The sequence below is a fragment of the Ursus americanus genome, chromosome 19 (assembly GCF_024610735.1).
Source record: "Ursus americanus isolate L20-20 chromosome 19, mUrsAme1.1.p, whole genome shotgun sequence".
NCBI classification, from domain to species: Eukaryota; Metazoa; Chordata; class Mammalia; order Carnivora; family Ursidae; genus Ursus; species Ursus americanus.
In genome coordinates this window covers 35,854,053-35,875,000 of record NC_142145.1, presented here as the reverse complement: position 1 = coordinate 35,875,000, position 20,948 = coordinate 35,854,053, and the positions used below count along the sequence as shown (strand labels likewise).

General features: G+C 48.0%; 1 protein-coding gene and 1 long non-coding RNA gene across 6 annotated transcripts in view; one reads left to right on the top strand and one right to left on the bottom strand.

Moving 5' to 3' along the window:
* Positions 1-3,887, top strand: part of LOC123779583 (uncharacterized) — a 70,740-nt gene extending 66,853 nt beyond the window's left edge. Inside the window, exon 5 of the long non-coding RNA XR_015727713.1 lies at positions 1-3,887. This exon is cut by the window's left edge and continues 2,694 nt beyond it. This is a non-coding gene — a long non-coding RNA (uncharacterized LOC123779583).
* A 153-nt stretch (positions 3,888-4,040) lies between these two features.
* INO80C (INO80 complex subunit C) lies at positions 4,041-20,853 on the bottom strand. 5 transcript variants are annotated; one of them, XM_087869873.1, is made up of 6 exons: positions 20,571-20,853; positions 11,112-11,222; positions 9,954-10,065; positions 8,981-9,048; positions 4,506-4,590; positions 4,041-4,400 (listed from the first exon to the last, which is right to left on the bottom strand). In XM_087869873.1, exons 1-6 carry the CDS (start codon positions 20,724-20,726, stop codon positions 4,387-4,389), a joined length of 546 nt encoding a protein of 181 aa, XP_087725999.1. In that variant the 5' UTR covers positions 20,727-20,853; the 3' UTR covers positions 4,041-4,386. The 5 variants fall into 5 exon arrangements, with proteins under 5 accessions (XP_087725999.1, XP_045633810.2, XP_087726001.1 ...); XM_045777854.2 differs by lacking the exon at positions 4,506-4,590 and having other exon boundaries at positions 20,571-20,817; XM_087869875.1 differs by lacking the exons at positions 4,506-4,590; positions 20,571-20,853 and adding an exon at positions 20,370-20,505.
* Positions 20,854-20,948: the final 95 nt, after the last annotated feature.

Sequence of the window (20,948 nt, the reverse complement as noted above, 5' to 3'; positions counted from 1 at the left end):
ATCAGGCTCTGTGTGTGGGTGCCCCATCAGGAAGTGCAGGGCAGTGGGGGGCCCTCGGGGGTATCTCTGTATCGGTGGCAGTAGTGATTTTTGTAGGCCTGTGTCTCTGGGCAGTAGATCAACCAGTATTTTCCCAAACCATAGTCAGTCATTCTACTGCATCCCAAACCTACTCTAGTACAAATTATTTATACACCCGGAGAAACTTGAAGCTGACGTCTTCGGTCTCTCCACTCCTATGCCGATGTCAGGACGTACTCTTACAGTGCTCTGGGATCACAGAGCACACTAAAGGACAACTTCACCTGCCTTGTGGTTCTTTTCTTCCAACGTGTCCTTTGTGCAATGTTTTAGGAATTGGGTATTCTCTCTGTTCAAGACCTCATGCCATTCAGGCAGCGGTTCTCAAACTGCCAGCATCCACAGCATCAAGCTAATACAGACCACCAATTTTAGGAAAAAATTTAAGTTTTTAGTATTAAAAACATCATAATTTTTTTTAAAGTAGGCTCCATGCCCAATGTGGAGCCCAATACAAGGCTTGAACTCACAACCCTGAGATCAAGACCTGAGCTGAGGTCAAGAGTTGGACACTTAATCGACTGAGTCACCCAGGTGCCCCAAAACATCATATTCTTTTAAAAAGCATTTTATTATGGAGAAATTCAGACACATATGAAAGCAGAATACTATAATGAACCTCCGCACACCCATCACTCAGTTCGACAGTTATTGACTCATGGCCAATCTTGTTTCAGTGCTACTCCCATCCACTTCCTCTCTCCCATATTGTCCTGCTGCAAATCCCAGAGATCATATCATTCCGTCCATAAATATTTCAGTATGTGTCTCTAAAAGATTCCAGTCCTTTCTTTTAACATTACAAAACCATTATCACAACTAACAATATTCATAAGAGTTCCTAAATATCATCAAATATCAAATGTCTAATTGTCTCAAAAATGTTTTTTAAGTCTTTTTTGTTTGAATCAGTATCCAGATAAGGCCTACACATTCCTATCAGAGAGAATATTATTTTAAATAATAGTTATCATTTCACATATTTGGAAGAGGACATCATTCTCAATCTCTTCCCAAGGTAACTGTCCTATTTGGTCAGGTTCTTTACTCCCTACTCCATCCATTTCTTTCGTTACCCTTTATTTTTACTAAGTTAAGCATCCCAACTCAGTTATAGGTCACTAGAAGCAGCATCCAGAGTCTGATGTCTCTTTCCAATGGCCACAGATTCAGAAATGAGAGATTTCTCACTGAAAAACACTTTTGGCCCAATTATAAAACAAAATCCAAAATCCAGATGGATGTATGCTTTAACCTGGGAGACAGGAGCAAAATGGGTCCCTCTCATCCACATGGGCCCTGGAGGGCATTTGTCCAACCTTACAAGAGGTTCTAATCTATGTGCAATAATAGATTCTTCTCCTCTTAGAGTGAAGACAAGTATCGGACAGATATTGGGAGAGAGTCAAATCCACTCAGAGCAGATTGGACCTGAGTTTGGTCTTAGGAAAACAATCTGATGTTAAGGGGCTGAGTGTATCCTTTGGATACTATAGGCCAATGGCAGAATTGATAAGGTATCTGAGACAAATCACCTGTAGACATGCTGTGATGGGCAGAGTCAAATTCTTATCCAAAGTTGAGGAAGGACCCTCCGCTGGCAGAGGGGAAAGTGGAGGGGTGGGGAGCAGACCACTGGAAAGGGCAGTTAGGAGGACACTGAAAATGTCCAGGCAGGAGGCGCCGTGCTCCTTCTGAAGTCAGGTAGGAAGAGGACCAGACAGAAGGGGAAGGATCAGTACAAGAGAAGAGGGGATCTGGGGACTGATGAGTGGGGAATAAAGAGGGAAGAGGAAGGAATCTCCAGTGCTGGGTTGCTGTGTGAAAAGGAATCCTACACACACACACACACACACACACACACACACACCCTTCCGAATTACACACACACACACACACACACACACACCCTTCTGAATTGCCCATGGCCCTGCAATGGAAAGAGCCAGCTGATCTGTGGATTAGAAAACATACCCCATGTGAAATATCCACTCTGTAGTTAGAGCCACAAGGGTTCTCAACACTGGCTGCACATTAGAATCCCCTGGGGAGTTTGACAATCCTGTGCCCAGGCCCCAGTCAAGCCAGCTGAGTCAGAATCCCTGGGTACTTTTACACTTCTCCCTGCCATCCCCTCCATTAGCAACAGAGGGGATGCTAATGTGCAGCCAGGGCCGAGAACCTCTGGGCCAGGCATGGACAGCAAGGGCTATTTCAGCACAAAATCACCTGCCTGGACTCCTGGTTGGAAGTGTTCACAGTTTGAAGCTTAGCTTGGCTCAGCTTGGACCCCTTGCTTGAGGTGAACCAACCTGACCTTTGGAACACAGTGCTCTGCGCAGAGGCCAGCAAGGACAGCCTGGCAGGGGAACAGGAAAGCTGGGAGCCAGGTGTGTGGCACACGTGCTTCCCTCTGCCTGGGGAAGGTGGCAGTCCTCACACTCCTACATGTCACGTTCGTGCGGGGTATTTGTCAAATGCAGATGCATGGGTCCCACTCCCTGCTAGGGTTAGAAGTCGAGGGTGTGGCCCAGGGATCTGCTGTTGAATGGGTCCCAGGTGACCCTGACAGAGGGCTCACAGCATGCATGCACACACCCCTAGAAGCCCCGAGAGGCCTAAGGGAGCAATGGTCTGGGGGCCCCCATGAGGGACACATATACAGGGCAGGGATTCGCTCTCATCCTGGACCTTGGCCCAGGAGAGCCGGAGCAGTTAGGACAGAGGTATCGCCCAGCAGTAAGTGTTAGAAATGATTAGAGCTTCCATCTCTAAAAATGGTTAAAATTGGATAGTGGGGCACTATCCAGTTGGGGGCTTTCATGGAAAAAAAGTGGACCTTCCCCAAGTTTTCTTTGTATAATAGAAGGTGGAAGTGAAACAGGAAGGGCCCTTGGCTCACTTACTCCTTATTTTCACCAAAAGGGAAACTGGGGGATTTTCCAAGGCTGACTGCTGGCAGCAAGTGCAGGAGCCAGAGTGGGAGCCCAAGAAGCAGCCTCTGGTCTCTCAGAGAACTTCGGTTTCAGGTTTGAGGATTCCTGCACCAGAGGCGCGAATGTTCAGTGTGCACGGGCTTAAAGGTTCCCACCTCTCCTGGTCCTCCCTTAGTCCCTTTCCGTGGGAGGGGAGCCACCCTGCACCCCTCCCACTCTCACCACTAGTTACTGGGGTGACACAGGGGCAGCTGTACCAGAAGAAAAGGAAGCCAGGTTCTGGGCTGCCACCTGCCCAGCAGGCTGCTCTCCCAGCTTTGTTTTTCTTTTCTCTAAGGCAGGAGAGGTTGCAGGAGGGGTGTTCCCTCAGAAAGAAAAGGCACCTGGCCTCCTAATCCCCCAAAGCAGCGGCAGCTCAGGCCCCGAAGCCTCAGGGTCTAGTTCCACTGTCCTCCCTAGAGAAATATGGGAGTGGACTCAGAGAGGCCCAGGCCATGTTTCTGCACTCTCCCCCTTCGAGAAGAGGAAGCCAACACTGCTGTTCCAGAGCAGGCTTTGGTCAGAGGGACAGCACCCTGCACCGGGACAAGAGCCTTTCTCGGAAGAGGTGTCAGTGCTTGCACCCCATACTCCAGAAGTGGGGCTAGGGCTGGTGTGTTAGCCAGCTAAAGCAGCCATACAAACGCCAGACTGGGTGGCTTACATAACAGACATGTATCTCTCTCAGTTCTGGAGGCTTGGGAGAGGCTGGCCCAGCGCAGCAGGGAGAGTACTCAGCTCTTTCTTCACCAGTCCCAATTTTGGACCTCCTCCAAGCATTCTCATCAAAAAACAAAAACGAAAAAACTAATCTGCTCTAAAGTGGGAGTCACCAGGACCAGGAATAATCCAGCCCTGTGGTCAGAAGTCACCGTAGAATCTTTAGATGTGTTACAGGGGAGTTCACATTGAAGCAAAAACTTGAGGAAGTACGTGAGTTAAGTTAAAAGCACAATTTTATATCTTCTTGTCAAACAACTTCACTTGAAGCAACAACTGAGGTATAATTTAATTCAACAGGAAATATCACACTTGGAGGGAAAACATAGAAAAGAAAAAAAAAACCTGAAATTAAAGCCAAACATTCTTTCCAAGGCACAGCACTGACATTTCCAGATTGACAGCAGAATGAGTTTGTTTCCATGAAACAAAATCATGAGTCCAAAGTCGGCCTTTGAAACAGTTTTCCACCTCCTCCCCATTTCTCAAGGCTCAGGGAACGATGCTTGTGGCCTTCCTCAGGGCCAGGTAGCCAGTGACGACGTCGGAGGGCAGCCTCCGGATGTAGGAAAACTCTTCAATGGTGCTGAACCGCAGCTTGCTCTGGGGGTCAGTGTAGTTGGCCTGGGTGGGAAACCGGCACAGAGAAAGGCAGAACGTTGGTGGTGGTGGTAAATATTTGAAGTTCAAGTTTAAAAATTTTTTCCTGTTTTACTTAAAGTGAAGTACCTTCATTTTGTCTTACTCTGTCACCAAGCATGCTAAATTGCTCATTTTGGCAAAGACTTGTTAATCTTCCCAGACTTGAGAAATACTTCAGGGTATGGATGGGAAGAAGAGGAGTAACCACATCAGACACTAGGATTCTTCTGGTGGGTGCTGCAAGGACTACAAGCAACAGTCCAAAACGGAATTCCTGATGATCGGCCCTCCCTGGCCCCTGCCCTCAAACTCCCACCTGCTTCCAACAGATGTTCCAGCTCTGTCCCCCAAGGTGGGAACAGGGGCTTGCCAGGCACCCTCCCCCCCCCCCCCCCCCCCCCGCTCCAAGCGCTCTCTCCTGCTCTACGCCCTGCCCGCGCCACTCCCATGGATGGCTCCCTGGGCTACACCACAGGGCTGCTGGTCCACCCCCCCACCCCCCAACCTCCCACTGGAAGGGACCACCACCCTACAACTGCAACCAAGGTCATCTCTACAACTTGCACTTCTGATCGTGTCATTCCTTGGCGTGAAATCTCTCAGTAGCTCCTCTCAAGTCCTCAGCATGGCTCCTCAGACCCCGCAAGCCAGCCTGGGCCCTCCTCCTTTCCAAACCTCTTCCTCAGCCACACGTCCCCACTCTGGTTCCAACTGCCCTGGCTCTCCGTCCCTCCCTGCATTCATACCCCACTAGCCCTTTCCTGGGGAGGGGCCATCGTGCTCCCTAATCGCCTGCTCATCCTTCAGGGCTCAGCCCCCAGTCATCTCACCAGGGAAGGCTCATCTGCTCCCCCACTCTCCCCACATCTGTCTCCTGTAGAATGCTTATCTCTCTTGCTTTCACGTTTATTATCTGCATGACTCTCTGAGTGAGGTCTAGGCTGAGAGGCTCCATGGGGCAGGAACCCTGTGGTTTGCTTATCATGGCATCCCTGTTCCTAGTGCAATGCAGAGTGCCCCGTGGGCCTTCAGCTCACGTTTGTACAATGAGGAAGGAAGGAACAAATGAACAAATGGAGGATCAGGACAATCACATAAAAGAGAACTCATTTCTCACTGACATCAAAATTCTCTTTTGGTCTGTATTCCCCACATGCAAAATGGAGAAAAAAAATTCACTTACTATATACCCCAAGTCACATGGCTTTTACAGAGTTTGAAACAGAAACCATGAGGGTGAGTCACTTGGAACTCCTTTAAAAAATTATAAAAGATGCCATTAAAGTCTAGACAGATAACGTCCAGTTACTGCAGTGCGGACCGTCTGTGTGGACCCCGCCGGGCGGCAGTGCTGTGTCACCGAAGATGGGAGGGGAGGCCGCAGAAGCAATAGCTGAGGGGAACTTAGTCACAGGGTTCTCACACTCTACAAAGTCCTCAATTCTGCCTCAGGGGATCTCCCTAAGGTAGTTAACATCTGCGTGGCAGGAAAAGGAGATTATTCCTCAAGATTAATTAAAGCTTTCCAGAAAATAAAACCTTGATCCTTTGGCTTCATCTAGATCTTGCCTTTCTGTCCCACATTTCCTTTAACGACCATAATATTAAGGAAGGCTTACACGGAAAAACAGCAACAAGCCCCTCTGGAGAACTGGCCACGAGGCAGTTAGAAGTGCGGACCCGCAGGAGAGGCCCCCCTGCAGTTGCAAGCAGGGGGGCAGGCCTGCACAGCTGGCTTTGATCATCTGGCCTCCAGAGAGGAACCAGCTCCGGCCGGGCCCCATTTCTGTGGCTGCCTCACTCCCACCACCAAACTGTGCAGCGCTGGCCCGCCCAAGTTCAGACCTCACCGCCAGGAAGGCTGCTGAGTAAATAAGGCTCAATACAGAGATACTCTGGCACCACAGAACGGTTACCAACGAAAGTTCGCGCAGACCGGACCTGACCTAGTATTCTGAACAGGAGGGAGGATGCCAAGTGACACCCCAGAGTTGAACAAGGAAAAAACTGCACCCCTCCAGTCTGCCCTCCTCTGGCTTCCAGCCCCAGAGGAGCAACAAAGGCCACCTTCCCGTAGGGTGGCAGTCATCGGTTCCAAGGCCTCCCTTGCCACGAGGTGACAGGCAGCACTCGTTGCTCTCCCCGTCTCACCCGGAGCCACGGTTCTTTCCATAGCTTTGGAACAAGGACAACACACAGATGTGACCCCACCTGCCTTCCTGCCATGCCCACGCACGGGGGGCGGACAGCTACTTGGCCGGCCAGGAACAGGTGCGTCCGTGTAAACATGAGCGGGGCTTTATTTTTTAATTATGCAACTTTAATTTACACAAGTAACAAATGGACACATTCTCCTCTTAAAAAAAAGAAAGAGAAAACATTATTAATAAGACTCAAGTCCCCTTTTCCAACCATCTACCATCCAAAAGTCCTTGCCTTTTCCTGAGGAAACCACTGTACGCGGGCACCCTTCCAGACCTTGTTTGTGTATACCCTTACACACCTATATAAACACAACAGGGAAACTACCCACTATTTTTTTGTGACTGTGTGTGGGTTTTTGCTTAAGTGGTAGCATGCTGCTTATGCTGCCTTGCACCTTTCAGTAAATGATGCGTCTTGGAAGTTTATACCTGTGGTTACATACACATCAAGCTCACAGACTAGTATGAAATCATCCCTACCCCCAAGCCCTGGCTGACTGACCTTTATTGTGTTCCCAATATTTTGTTCATAATTCCATTTTCTCATAATCATTTCTGCATGAAGCTCCTTGTACACACTATTTCTCTAGGGAGCTGCCTAGAAGGCAAATTGCTGGGTCATAGGCTTTAGCTTTTCTGTCTCAACAGGTACTGCCAGATGTCCTCCAAAGAATCCAGACTAATGTATTCCCACCTCAAAAGGGCCGTGAATTGAGGATATCTGTTCCTCTGTGTTGATGATGTTTATAATCAAACACCTTCCTTTCTTCCCTGCTCATGAGCCTTTTTCCTAATTATCAGTGAGACTATCTACTTACTGCTCATCTGTATGTCCTCCTTGTAACTGTCTTCATATCCTTTTAGCCAGTCCTCCTATGGGATTGCCTTTCAATGATTTGGTAGCATTCTTTGTATATTCGAAATTTCTTAATTCTTATATACAATGGCGCCAGAGGTTTTAGGTTACATATGACATGACAAGTCCTTGCCTGTGGCATAAAGGGGCCTGGAACAATGCTTCTCAAAGTGATTCTCGTGCCTCCTAATGTGTGCAAGTCACTGCGCTAGCAGATGAGCTGCCCAGCGGCGAGGATAAGCTACCTTGTAAGGGACCACCTAAGTCTGCCCATAAGCCACGGCCTCTCCAAGGAGGAATGTCCATCTGGGGCTGGAACAGAACAACTGCTCCCACACTAGCTCTCCTGCTATAAACAATTATTAAAATGGGTGAAATAGATGAGGTGACTATTTTCAGGCAGTAGACAAGAGATCGTGTAAGACCACAACACTCCTCATAAAGGTGAAGTTCCTCTGAGGTTAGAAAGAGATACGTGCCCTGAAATGGATGGCAGAAGAACCCATGACACACACACACACATGTGCACGCACAAACATGCACACGCACGCCATGTTACAGTACCTCTACTCTCCCTTGTTGTGTTTTACGATCACTGTATTTAAGGCTGTATGTTAAAAAGTTTGTAGTACAGGGGCACCTGGGTGGCTCAGTCAGCTAAGTATCCGACTCTTGATCTCAGCTCAGGTCTTGATCTCAGGGTTGTGGGTTCAAGCCCCACATAGGGCTCCACACTGGGCATGGAGCCTACTTTAAAAAAAAAAAGTTTGTAGTACACAGAGGAGTCTGCTTTGCAGAGGAGAAGCTACAATGAAAGTTCGCGCAGACCGGACCTGACCTAGTATTCTGAACAGGAGGGAGGATGCCAAGTGACTGATTCGGAGAAAATAACATTATTTTCCAAAATAGAAGAAAAACTCAAATCTTTCCCAGCACAAAATGTGTATCATTGGTTTAGTCAGTTTGTTTTTTTTTTTTTTTAATAATGATTTTTATTATATTATGTTAGTCACCATACAGTACATCCCCAGGTTTAGTCAGTTTGTTACAAAAGTTTGCAGTCATACATTTTCATAAAAATGTAAAGCATTTAAATGATATGTGTGAGTCTTAAAAAGTGAAGTGTTCCATTTTGGTTTAACTGTATTTTTAAAAGTACAATCATCTCTAAAATATGAGAAATTTTAAAAATTTCAGCAGTAAAAAAAGAAATCATTTCTTTCTTGTCATCTCACATGTTAACAAGCAGAGGAAGGGGAGGTTAAAGCTGGGTCTCCCACTTTCTGGAGCAATCTTCCCTCCGGGCTGCCCACGCGGAGGCCCCCGGTGTTGGCCACTCTACGATAAGCATGTAAGCGCTTCAGCACGAACCCACTACCTGTTTGAAGTACGCAGGCTCCAGGCTGGGTCAGGGGCAGCCCGTATCACCCCTGTCTAAATGGCACTGTGAAATCTCCCTTCCAGCTCAGCGCTATGAGACCCAGAGATGTAACTATACTCACAAGAAGACCGGAAACATCAGAATACTTCTTAGCCGGTTTAAAGGAGGGAGGAGCGTCGATACTGAAGTCTGGGGGGGGGGGGGGCGGGAAAGAAAGAAGATAACTCAGCTGGCTTTAAAATATTCAGATCCCTTCCCTTTTTTCTCCAAAAATGCTGTTTGATAATATTTCTGAAATGTTTACTCTGTGATTAAGTCCTCCCAGAATTCTCTGGAGGAGGAATGCAGTACGTCAGAGACCAAGCGCAGGCTCTGGATTGAGCTCTGCCCCATCCCTGGGGCCCCTCTACGCCAGCAGAACCCCCGGAGAACTCATCTGCCCACAGGCCACTCTCACTGCCGCAAGCTACACAGGCTGTGGGCGATGCCGAAGGACCCACTAATTGGATCTGAGCATCCGGACACCGGAATGCCCACACCCAGACCCTGACTAGCTCACTCCTCACCCATCTGAGTCACCCCCATGAAAGATGTGCTGTGGGACAGGAGACGGAGGGAACTCTGACCCGAAGTTTCCAGTGAGGATGAACAGAACACGGCACAGTGCTTTACACAGACGTGCAAATACTACAGCGTAAAGCATTTACTCTGACAAACAATGGCACAGAGTTAGCCTTTAAGACGGTTGTTGGAAAGCCTCCTAAATCTTGGGCAACCCTGTTCTTGGAAAGAACATTTTAAGTGCAGACTCCTGAATAAGAGGTTTGTCTGACAGAAACACCAGTGTTATCATATCAGGACCGATTTCTCCAGATTGACATGTTACCGGTGCCACTAACAACCACACACCCACGACGACACAAACAGGTTTGGCACACAGCTGTGTGCACATCTCTCCTAAGGCTGATGCACTGCTCCAATCCCTGAGCGACAAGCCGTTTCCTCCACTAAGTCAAACACAGGCAAGCCACGTAGGTTTGTTACAAGTTCCTACTCTGAACATTATAAACACACGAAGGCTCTAGACGGCTCACAGTTAGGATCATTCAGTTGCCACGGCAATGCCCTTTCAGCAGCGAGGATCTGTTTCAGGTTCTTCCAGGTTCTGTTCTTCTTGCCAGCGACCGCGCCACCGTGGCCAGAGTGCTGGCATGAAAGACGTGGAGAAGAAACAGAAATCAGCAGAGGCTATCATTTTGGGATCTGAAGGATGCTTACTCTTAACCGTAACACAGCCCTCATTCTGTCAGCTTATCTGTACCCCGAAGGGCTGGGTTTTTTTTTAAGTATTACACTGTACACTTCAATCTTATAAAAACACAAAGCTTTTGGATTATCAAAACCCACGAGGTAGTTGGTCATGGAGCAGAAATAAAAAGGGTGTTTTTTTTGTTGTCCTTTTTTATAATCCATAGAAAAATCACATCCTTTATTGGATTAACTTTAGAGAATTCACTCTGAATTCCCCATTACTTTAAAATAAATTTATTCCAAAGTTAGATTTAAAACTCATGACCACATCTCTCAACTCCCTTCTGAGGGCAGGTCACTGCCTGGCAAATTATGGGAGATGCTGGAAAACCCAAATAAGCCTCAGTCATGGCATGGCAAGCCCTCTGGAAATTTCTTTTCTTTTTTGTTCTATAAAAATGATAAAATAAAATGGAAAAGAATACCAAAATCTGGCAGGCACTAGTAATACTGTATTTTTAAAACCAATGGGGAAAAAAAAAAAGACTTCTAATGACATCATATGAGTCTCTGGAATTATTATAGCTCTCAAGAATGAAAGGAAGAGTAGCCTATTTCTACTTTACAGCCACATAAGCTAGATTTACTTAAACTAATGAGGAGAACTCCCCTTTTAATTGTTTTAAGTCCCATAAAACTTATGTAAGCCCAATGAAAAGGGATGGTGAACAACCAGGGAAATGACCCACCCTCCAAATACTATCCTTTAACCGGTTCCACGAGGAGCACCAAAATCCTGGGGAACCAGCTCACTGGGTGAGCAACGGGAAGGGCTCTCCTCCTGCCCCCACCCTCTCCTAACAGCCCCGGGCACAGAAGGTGGTGACTTGGACTGACAGAGAAAGGGACACCAGTGCCACCCGGGCTGCAGGCCCAGCAGGATCAGAGGCTGGGGTGTGGCTGTTTGGTTTTTTCATTTATAAAACACCTTAGAAGCTTACCACAAAGTTTGGATCCTTAAATGGCAATGGTTTAGCAGCTTTCTCCATAGGTCCCGTGCTGAAATCGGAGGGCACCATCTTATTCTCACTCATGGCTTCCATGCTGATACCCTTAAAATATAATGAATAGTCTGAGGTCGGTTTCTTCTAGCTGAGGTCCCTAACTCGGCGCCCAAAAAGACTGAAGAGGATACCATGGGACATGCGAAGGAAGACGGTGCCACAGAGCCCTCGCAGGTAGCCTGCACCGAAAGGGCATGACAGACTGGGAGAGACAGCCGGGACCCCAGCTGCCATGCTTCCTGATTCCCCCAGGCGCCAAGTAGTAGGGGTGTGTGTTCTCCCTGAGCCAGCTCATTGAACTCTGACAACTGCTATTACCCCCAGTTTTCTGAAGAGAAAATTGAGGCTCAGGGGTATGGGTTCAAGGCCACACAGTGATTACCCCTGGATTCAAACCCAGGCGGGGCCAATTCCAAAGCCCTCACCATCTCCACAACACAACGTCGTGCCTACTCCTGCTGATCTTGTCAAACTGTGCCTTAAAACACTGAGACAAAAAAAAAAAAAAAAAAAAAAAAGGCCAGCCCCTGTAAGGGTGTCTGTCATCAGCCAGAGAACCCAGGCTGCAGCTCTTCTGCTCCAGGCAAGCAACGGGATGCAGGCATTCTGAGGAAGGAGAGGACAGGGAGAGGGGGCTGCGCGGTCACGGGTCAGCTGGCTGCACAGAGCGCCCCGACAAGCAGGCTAAATGCTTTAAAACAAAAAAACCTTTCAAGTTCACCATTACCAAGAAAAAACAAGCCAAAGTAAGACATCGCTTCTGATTTTTAATGCAATTTCCAGTCTTCCCAGACTGCAATAAATTCTTAATGGATATGTAATTTACATACAGTGAAAGGCACAGATCTCAAGTGTAGGTTTCGTGAGTTTTGCCAAATCTTTACACTTGTGTAATTTGTGTCCCTACGGAGATAAAGAACATTTCCGTCATCCCAGAAAGTTCCCTCATGCCCCGTCCTAGTCAGTACCTTCCACCCTCAGGGGCAACCGCTGTTGTGATTGCTACCACGCCACATTTGCCCCTTTTACAACTTCATGTAAAGGGAATCTGACAGCATGTACTCGTGTTTGGCATCTTTAGTTCAGCAGAGGGTTTTTAAGATCTCTCCATGTTGCTGCAGAGGTCAGTAATTTGTTGCACTGTGTCTGCGCGCACTCGGCAGAGCGGTATCCCGCCGTGCGGAGGTGCCACAATTTGTTTATCCATTTGCTCTGGATGAACACGGGCGGCATTTTCAGTCTTCAGCTGTTATAAATAACGCTGCTGTGAACATTCTGTACCAGGCTTTGTGTGGCCCTGTGTTTGCACTTCTCTTGGGTAAATACCTAGGAGCGGAATGGTTGCGTGATAGGGTAAGTGTATGTTTAACATTATAAGAATCTGCCAAGTCGTCTTCCTAAATGGTGGCCCTCTCTGACACTCCGGGCAGCAATGTAGGAGAGTGCTGGGGGGGGTGTACACCATTACCCCCACCCCCACCCCTGCAGTGACACGGGGGCCACTCACTTCACTGCAGTAGTTCTTCAATGGTCTCCTCTCAAACACCTTCCCAGACGCTTTCCCAGGGTCTCTGCACGTGGGCCTGTGCACCTCCTCGGTCCACACCACCTCTTTTGTCTGGCATGCCCCTCAACTCATCCCCCCTACCCTTCATGATCTTTCCAAAGCCCAGCTCAACATCAACTCTGTAAGAACTAAGAGGCCTTCAATTTCTCACTTTTCCCACCGTCCACAGCCACAAGTGTTCTTGTGTCTCTCTCTCCTCTCGCACTCCCTCCCCCCTCTCCCAGCCGTCCTTCCCACTGTCCTCAGCCCTTATCTGGCACCTTCCTCAGCTCCCAGCCCTAGAGGAGGGGCTCTGCAGTGCACACCTGGCCCACTCCCTTCTCTCCAGCACAGGCAGGAGGCACTCTTAAAGGCAGGCTTGATGGGGTGCCCCTCCTTTACAGCGGGCCAGTGGGCCTGACGGACCTTGAGGTTAGAAACACATCCTGGCCTCCTCTCCAGCCTTACCTTTCACTACCCTTCCTTCCTGCATTTTGTATTTTCTGGTACAAAATCCATTGAGTCATTTTCTATATGGCACAAATAGTTCCCAATTTCCCCATTTTCATTTATGCTTAAGATTATTTTCATTGGGATTAGTCCATGCCAGTTTTAATTTTATAACAAAGATTAGATCTAGCACTATGTACATACTTTTTATTGCCCTTGTAATTTTTCCTTCATGGTCATGGCATTTCTGCCAGATACATGTATCCTGGGAGGCCCAATTTGATGAGGAAAATTTGATTTTCCCATCACATTTAATCAATAACCAACATTACCTTGTAGAGTTTTAGCCAGCTATCAATTTATTTTGGGTTGACTAGTTGTAAGACTAATATCTACTATAAATTAGATATATTGATGGAGAGTTTGTATTTATGTCTTAGTCAAGGAAAAAATCGCAGCTTTATGAAACAGGAATAACAGACCAGCAGAAGGAGAGACAAGAGAGAGAGGTGAGCAACCAAGGGAAGAGAGAGCCTCAGAGCGGTTGCGCATCCTGCCTCACCGCGTGGCTGGGTCTTCCATTCCCTGCATCAAACTTGATCAGAAACTACTGTCATGTGTATCCTGAGGAGGAGCACAGACGGAATGAGGGGAGGCTAGAGCGAAGCCTGTGCTACTGGACTGAAATCAGAGGTTCCCAGCGTGGACTCACAGCTTTAACCCAGCTCAGGCAGAGAAACAGAGAAACCGATACAGAGAGTATGGGGGAGGGGGGCACACCCCCCCCCCCCATCCTTCCTAGCTCTCTCCAGAGACAGCTGGAAACAAGAACAGGCACACCTGTGCTCAGATCCTGGTTTCTAAATGTGATTCTCCAAGAACCACTGATCCTTAAAAAAGTAGCTAGTTCTAGGGCTGGGGCAGGAAAGTACAGGATGAGCCTTGTGGTTCGAGAAAGTAAGAAAATAGCTGTATCAGGCAGCTAGGGCTGCCCTGACAAAATACCACAGACTGGGTGGGTTAAACAACAGACATGTATTTTCTCACAGCTCTGGAAACTCCAAGTCCAGATCAAGGTGTCAGTGGGGTTGGTTTCTCCGGAGGCCTGGATCTTTGGCTTGTAGACGATGGTCTTCTTGCTGTGTCCTCACACGGCCTTTCCTCTGCACACTCCCCTCCTTGGTGTCTCTTCCTCTTATATGGACAACAGTCATATTGGATTAGGGCTCCACCTTTATGACCTTATTTAACCTTAATTACCTCTGTTACAGCCCTATCTCCAAATACAGTAATGTTCTGAGGTGTACTGGGGGCTAGGACTTCATATGAATCTCGAAGGGACACAATTCAGTTCATAACAGTTCACAACAGCACTCAGAAAACGATGGGGGTCTATTAAAGCACATCGAAGCCAGTTTGAAGAAGTTCCCACTAGCAAAGGACAATCTGAACAACAAAACAAATAACCCTGATCCAGAACATATAAAGAACTGTTATCACTCAACAACAACAAAAATTCTATTTTAAAAAGGGCAAAGGAGGGGCCCCTGGGTGGCACAGCGGTTAAGCGTCTGCCTTCGGCTCAGGGCGTGATCCCGGCGTTATGGGATCGAGCCCCACATCAGGCTCCTCCGCTATGAGCCTGCTTCTTCCTCTCCCACTCCCCCTGCTTGTGTTCCCTCTCTCACTGGCTGTCTCTATCCTGTCAAATAAATAAATAAAATCTTAAAATAAAATAAAATAAAATAAAATAAATAAATAAATAAAATAAAAAGGGCAAAGGATTTCAATCAACATTTCTTCTTTTATGGCCAACATAAAAGATGCTCCGCATTGTCAAAACTACAATGAGGTGTCACTTCGCACCCACTGGGACGGCCAGTCACAGACAAGAACATGTCAGCCAGGGTCTGGAGAGACTGCAACCCGCACGCGTTGTTTGTGAGACAGTAAAAGAGTGTGGTCACTTTGAAAAACAGTTTGGTGTTTCCTCAAAAAAGAAACATAGAATTATCATGTGACCTAATAATTCAACTCAAGAGAATTAAAAAAATAAGTCTATGCAAAAACGTGCACATTCATAGAAGTATTTCCTATAATAGCTAAGACGTGCAAACAACCCACCTGTCCGTCAACCGATGAATACACGAAGTGTGGTCCATCCGCACAATGGCAGATTCATTCAGCCACAGAGGGAATAAAGGACTGACCCACGCAACAACACGGATAAGCCCTGAAAATACTATGATAACTGACGGGCACCTGGGTGGCACAGTCGGTTAAGTGTCCGGCTCTTGACTTCAGCTCGGGTCACGATCTCAGGGTCATGAGATCAAGCCCCTACATTGGACTCCACACTCAGAGCAGAGTCGGCTTGAGTTTCTCTCCCTCTCCTTCTGCTCCTCCTCACACTCTCTCTAATAAATAAATACATCATAAAAAAAAGGGAAAGAGAATATTACGGTAGTTGAAAGCAGACATAAAAGGCCATTCTCATGAGGTAACTACAGCAGTCAAAGATCAGAGGTAGCGCCTCAGAGGAAGGGCGACAGGAGTGACTGTGAATAGGCAGAGGGTTTCTTTTTGGGGTCATGGAAATACTCTGAAATTAGATGATGGTGGTGGTTACACAATTTGCAATATTCTAGGAGCCACAGAAGTGCACATCTTAAGAGGATGAATTTTATGGTATGTGAATTATAACTCAATAAAGCAGTTACAAATAAGCAAATTTATGGATGAATGAATAAAGCTAGTCTCAAAGTATCTCCCCACAGGATACTTCAATACGAACAGGAAAATAATTTCACAGTGGAGAGACCTAGCAGACACCACCTTACTCAGTGCTCAAAGCTAACGTTGGTGGTAATAGAACACAGGCCATCGTGTGCCATGATACGATGCACTGAGAAGGGGACAGCGTCACTTCTGTACCCTTGCCAAGAATGTATTACCCATATCTGATCATGAGGAAATATCAGACAAGCCCAAATTGAGGAACATTCTATAAAATAAGTGACCAGTACTCTTCAAAAGTGTCAGGCCGTGAAAGATAAAGACCAAAGAACTGTTCTACATAAAAAGGAAGCTAAAGACACATGGTAACTGAACACAACACATGATCCTAGATGGATCCTGGACCCGAGCAAAGACAAGAACACGGTCAGCATTAGGGGTCAGCATTGCTTCAGTGTTAATTCCCTAAATTTGATGGCTGTACTATTGTTACATAGGAGAATGCCTTTGGTGTAGGAAATCCACACTGAAATATCTAGAGCATTAAAAAAAAATACAGTGGCCAAGAGAAACCTCTCCCCTGGGGTACGCCCAGCTGCTAACCAGACAGCAAATGAGCCAGGGGCTCCACGGACCTCAAGAGGAAGCTACAGCTGGCATGCGGGTCAGGAAGAGTGACTGTCACCGGCTCTCCCAAGAGGCTGTGGTTCAGGGGCAAAGGAGGAAGCCTTGCTCACTGGCTGGGAGGCACATGAGATGAGCAGGTCTAAGGAAACCAGCCAGTGTCAGAAGAAGCAAAGTGGTCTTTTCCGCAAGGAATCGAGCAATTCGTAAGGGTGGCCATGGGACTACTCAGTGAGGAGCAGGCCAGTGGGCAGGGACCATGAGGAGGCTGGCCTACAGGTGGCCTCAAGTACGTGAGAGAGAGAAAGACAGCCCTAAAAACTACACAGCAAGCATCATGCCCGAACAGAAAAGCCAGACCGCTAGGGACAACTCAGGGGAAACAGGCAGAAAGTAAGAGGTTTCCCAGGGCCAGATACATTTAAGCTTCAACTTTACTGTTGCAGTTTTTCATAAAGAAAATGACTGCTTATATAATGTTTCCATCTGGGAGAAAATAAGCAAACGGAACTGCTCACGAAGCAAGGGGAAGATCCCAGAGGGGAATGGGGAAGCAGGCCCCAGGCCCCGACAGTCACTACGGAACACGCCCAGCTGGCAGCCACCAACCTCAAGCAACAGCCTTGGCTCTTCCTCCCGTGCAGGAAGGGCACAGAGACTGCATCTCTCCCCTTCTCTGGAGGCCCCTTCCCTGATTCCTAGTGGGTAAGCTCCAAGTGCTGTGTGCACACTGAAATCCTAGGAAGGAATCAGGGCACTCTTTGATGTAGGCTGTTCCCAGGCCCCAGGGAGAGACAGGAGAACGCCGGCAGGCAGAAAGGCCTCGCTGAGATTGGGGAGGCGATGCTGCCCTGAAGGCCACCAAGAGAAGCAGGTACCTCTGCAAGTGTGTGTGGGCTGGGAGGTCTGGGAGCTCTGCCAGGGGAGAGGACGCGCCGTCAGACAGGTGTGTCTGCTGGGAGGAAGGGGAAGGTGTGCGAGAGAGTGCCAGAAGTGTGCATCGCCATTCCGGGCAGCATGCCAGAGAAGCAGCAGCAAGGGATGGAGAGGATGTGCTCAAGCACTGAGTTTCAGAGCGGTCCCCTCCTGTTAATTTGGTCCCTCCATCCTCTGTCCTTCCCGGTCAGCAGGGCCAGTGAGGAGCCATGCTGAAGAAGGGGCAGAGAAAGGAAGCCATCCCAACAAGAACTGAGCCCCATCATTCCAGAGCTGCATCCTGCCTGAGAAACAGTGAGGACTCTCCTCCCTCTCAGACCAGGACCCAAAAGTACACCCCCACCCCCCCACCCCCACCCCGGGGTCCAGAACTGGGTGTTGTGCCATTCCTTCCTCCTTAACCCCACCCTGCATAATACTGCACCCTCCTTCTTCCACACCCTGGGCTTTAGCGGGGCTGAGACTCTGGTGCCTATTAGCCACGGGATGAGGGAGCAGCCTTCAGTGAAACGGAGGATCAAGATCAAGTCTGTGAGGCTGGAACGCAAGAAAATAAAATTTTAAATGATGTAGTTTCCACATTACTAAGCCACTGTTTACACCAGGAGACTTTATGAGATGAACCATCCCATTCCCAAGACATGAACACCCTACAAAGAGGAGAGAAGTAACACTTAGCATTCAGGGCTGTCCCCTCTTTGGAGCTCAAGAAGGGATGATGCAAGTCCCAGGGAGGAGAAACCTGGCCCTATCAAAGCAGCACATGCCTACCTCTAACAGAGACTGCGCAGACTTTATGAGATGAACCATCCCATTCCCAAGACATGAATACCCTACAAAGAGGAGAGAAGTAACACTTAGCATTCAGGGCTGTCCCCTCTTTGGAGCTCAAGAAGGGATGATGCAAGTCCCAGGGAGGAGAAACCTGGCCCTATCAAAGCAGCACATGCCTACCTCTAACAGAGACTGCAGTCCGCAAGGCCTCCACTTGCCAAATAAACAGCTTCACCTCTCCCGACAGCAACCTGCATAACTGACTCAGGCGTGAGGATAGTGTGGTCACAGATTAATGCCCTTTGTCTTGTCACTGAAAAATCAAATGCCCAGTTACATCAATCTAACAGTATTCTAGAATAAAGTCGCTGAGCCTAATCTAGAACTGCAGTATTGTAGTGGGGTGACATAAAACAGAACTGTGAGAAGCAACCTAAATATTCGATAAAGTCAAATAAGAGCACTCAATTCCTTGAGAAGCCTGTCAACATAGGGAGATTCATGAAATAATGCTAAGTGCACAAAGTTATATATCGAGGACACTCATGAAAAACTATCTCAAGGTAGAAAACACAAATTATAATACTTGTCAGGGAAGAAGTGGGTGACTTTTTATGTCCACTTTAAAAACAGAAAAAAAGGGGGGGCCTGGCTGGCTCAGTAGATTCAGTCCAGCTCTTGATTTCAGCTCAGATCTCAGGGTCGTGAGAACACGTCCTCCACTGGCTCAACGTTCAGAGGGGAGTCTGCTTGAAATTCTTTCTCTGCCCCTCCACCTACTCATGCACATGGGAGCGCTCTCTCTCAAAATAAATAATTTTTAAAAAATAGAAAAAAGGAACTTCTAAAACTAACATTATGATTTTTTTTAAAGCTGGGGTAGGGTCACCTGGGTAGCTCAGTTGGTTAAGGATCTGACTCTTGATTTTGGCTCAGGTCATGATCTCAGGATCCTGGTATGGAGCCCTGCATCAGACTCCGCGCTCACCTCAGAATCTACTTGGGATTCTCTCTCTCTCCTTCTGCCCCTCCCCCCACTTGTGCCACTCTCTAAAATAAATCTTTTCAAAACAAAACAAAACACAGAGGTTTAAGTATTAAATGAGATAGGGGTGGGACACCTGAGTGGCATAGTCCCTTAAGTGTCTGTCGCTGGGGTAAATCCCAGCCCCACCTCCCACCTCAGGCTCCTTGCTGGGAGGGGAGCCTGCTTCTCCCTCTGCCTGCCACTCCCCCTGCTTGTGCGCTCTGACAAATAAATAAAATATTATAAATAAATAAAAAAGTAAGATGGGGGGCCTGTCTGGCTCCTTCAATGGAGCTTGAGACTCTTAATCTTGAGGTTGTTAAATTCGAGCCCCATGTTGGGTGTAGAGATTACTTAAAAAAATACAATCTTAAAAAAAAAAAGAATTAAATGAGATAGTACTTAGAAAGTGCTTAGGGGGGCGCCTGGATGGCTCTGTTGGTTAAGCGTCTGCCTTTGGCTCAGGTCATGATCCCTGGGTGCAGGGATCGAGCCCTGCGTGGGGCTCTCTGCTCAGCGGGAAGCCTGCTTCTCCCTCCGCCTGCTCTTCCCCCTGCTTGTGCTTTCTCTGTCACATAAATAAATAAAATCTTGGGGAAAAAAAGGTGCTTAGAACAGTGCCTGGGACAGTGCTCTCTTATTGCTTAAAATAAAATGCAGGAGCCAAGAAAAACACTAATCTAACCAAATCACTCCTCTGCAGAAAATCCTTTGCTCGAATTGTGGAGCCTAGATTACCCAGATGCCATGGGGTCTGTGCCAGGCACTGTGTTCAGGGATTTCCGACCATGATCTCATGGAATCCTTTTACCAACACCATGGAGTAAGACCAAACCACTTTGGGACAGGGAAACTGAGTGTCAACAAAGTACTTTTCTGAGAATGAGGGAAGCCATCAGTATCAATACATCCTGTATTCCTCCATTTTTAGGATATTAGGGCGCTCTGCACCTCACGGACACTCGGCACACGTCTGTAGAAAGGACGAAGGTGAGACACGCTGACTTGTGCAAGACTGAAACTCACAGAAAAGTCCCAGGCCTCAACCTAAACGCGACGGGAAGGGACGATCATTCTACTAAGTCAGTAATAACATCCCCACCTCTCCTGCTTTCAAGGACAATGCAGCGCGGGTGGTGCTTAAACCAAAGTCCACTTGTCCACACCAAGGAAAACGTTTCATTTGCACGAGTGATCTGCATCCACGAGGCCAGATTCAAGGGCCCTGCCCCGCCTTGCGCACGCGCCCTCGCCCCGCCCCGCACGGCCTCGCGCACGCGCAGCCTGACGAGCCGCAGCATACCTGCGTAAAGCTGGAGGCGGACACTTTTTTCTTCTTACTAGCGCTGTAACCGCCAGCGCTGCTGCAGTTGTGGGAAGGACTGGCTGGCCTTTTCTTGCTGTTCCGGGCTATCGCCGGAGTGGAAGTGGTGGCCACAATTGGAATTTGAGCCGCCATTCCTATCCTGAATCTTCCTCCTCCCCCGCCCCCAGTTTCTCGGTTACAGGCTTTGGAACTTCCGGCTCGCCGTTACTTCCGCCTTCAGGCGCGAAAATCCGGCCTGGACTCTCGGCGCGTTCGCGGACTTCTTTCGGCCAATTCTAAAAGGCGGAGGTCGGAGCAGTCCAATCCGTGGAGGCGGGAGCGTGTCAGCCAGGCCGTGTCCTGTTACTCAGGCGC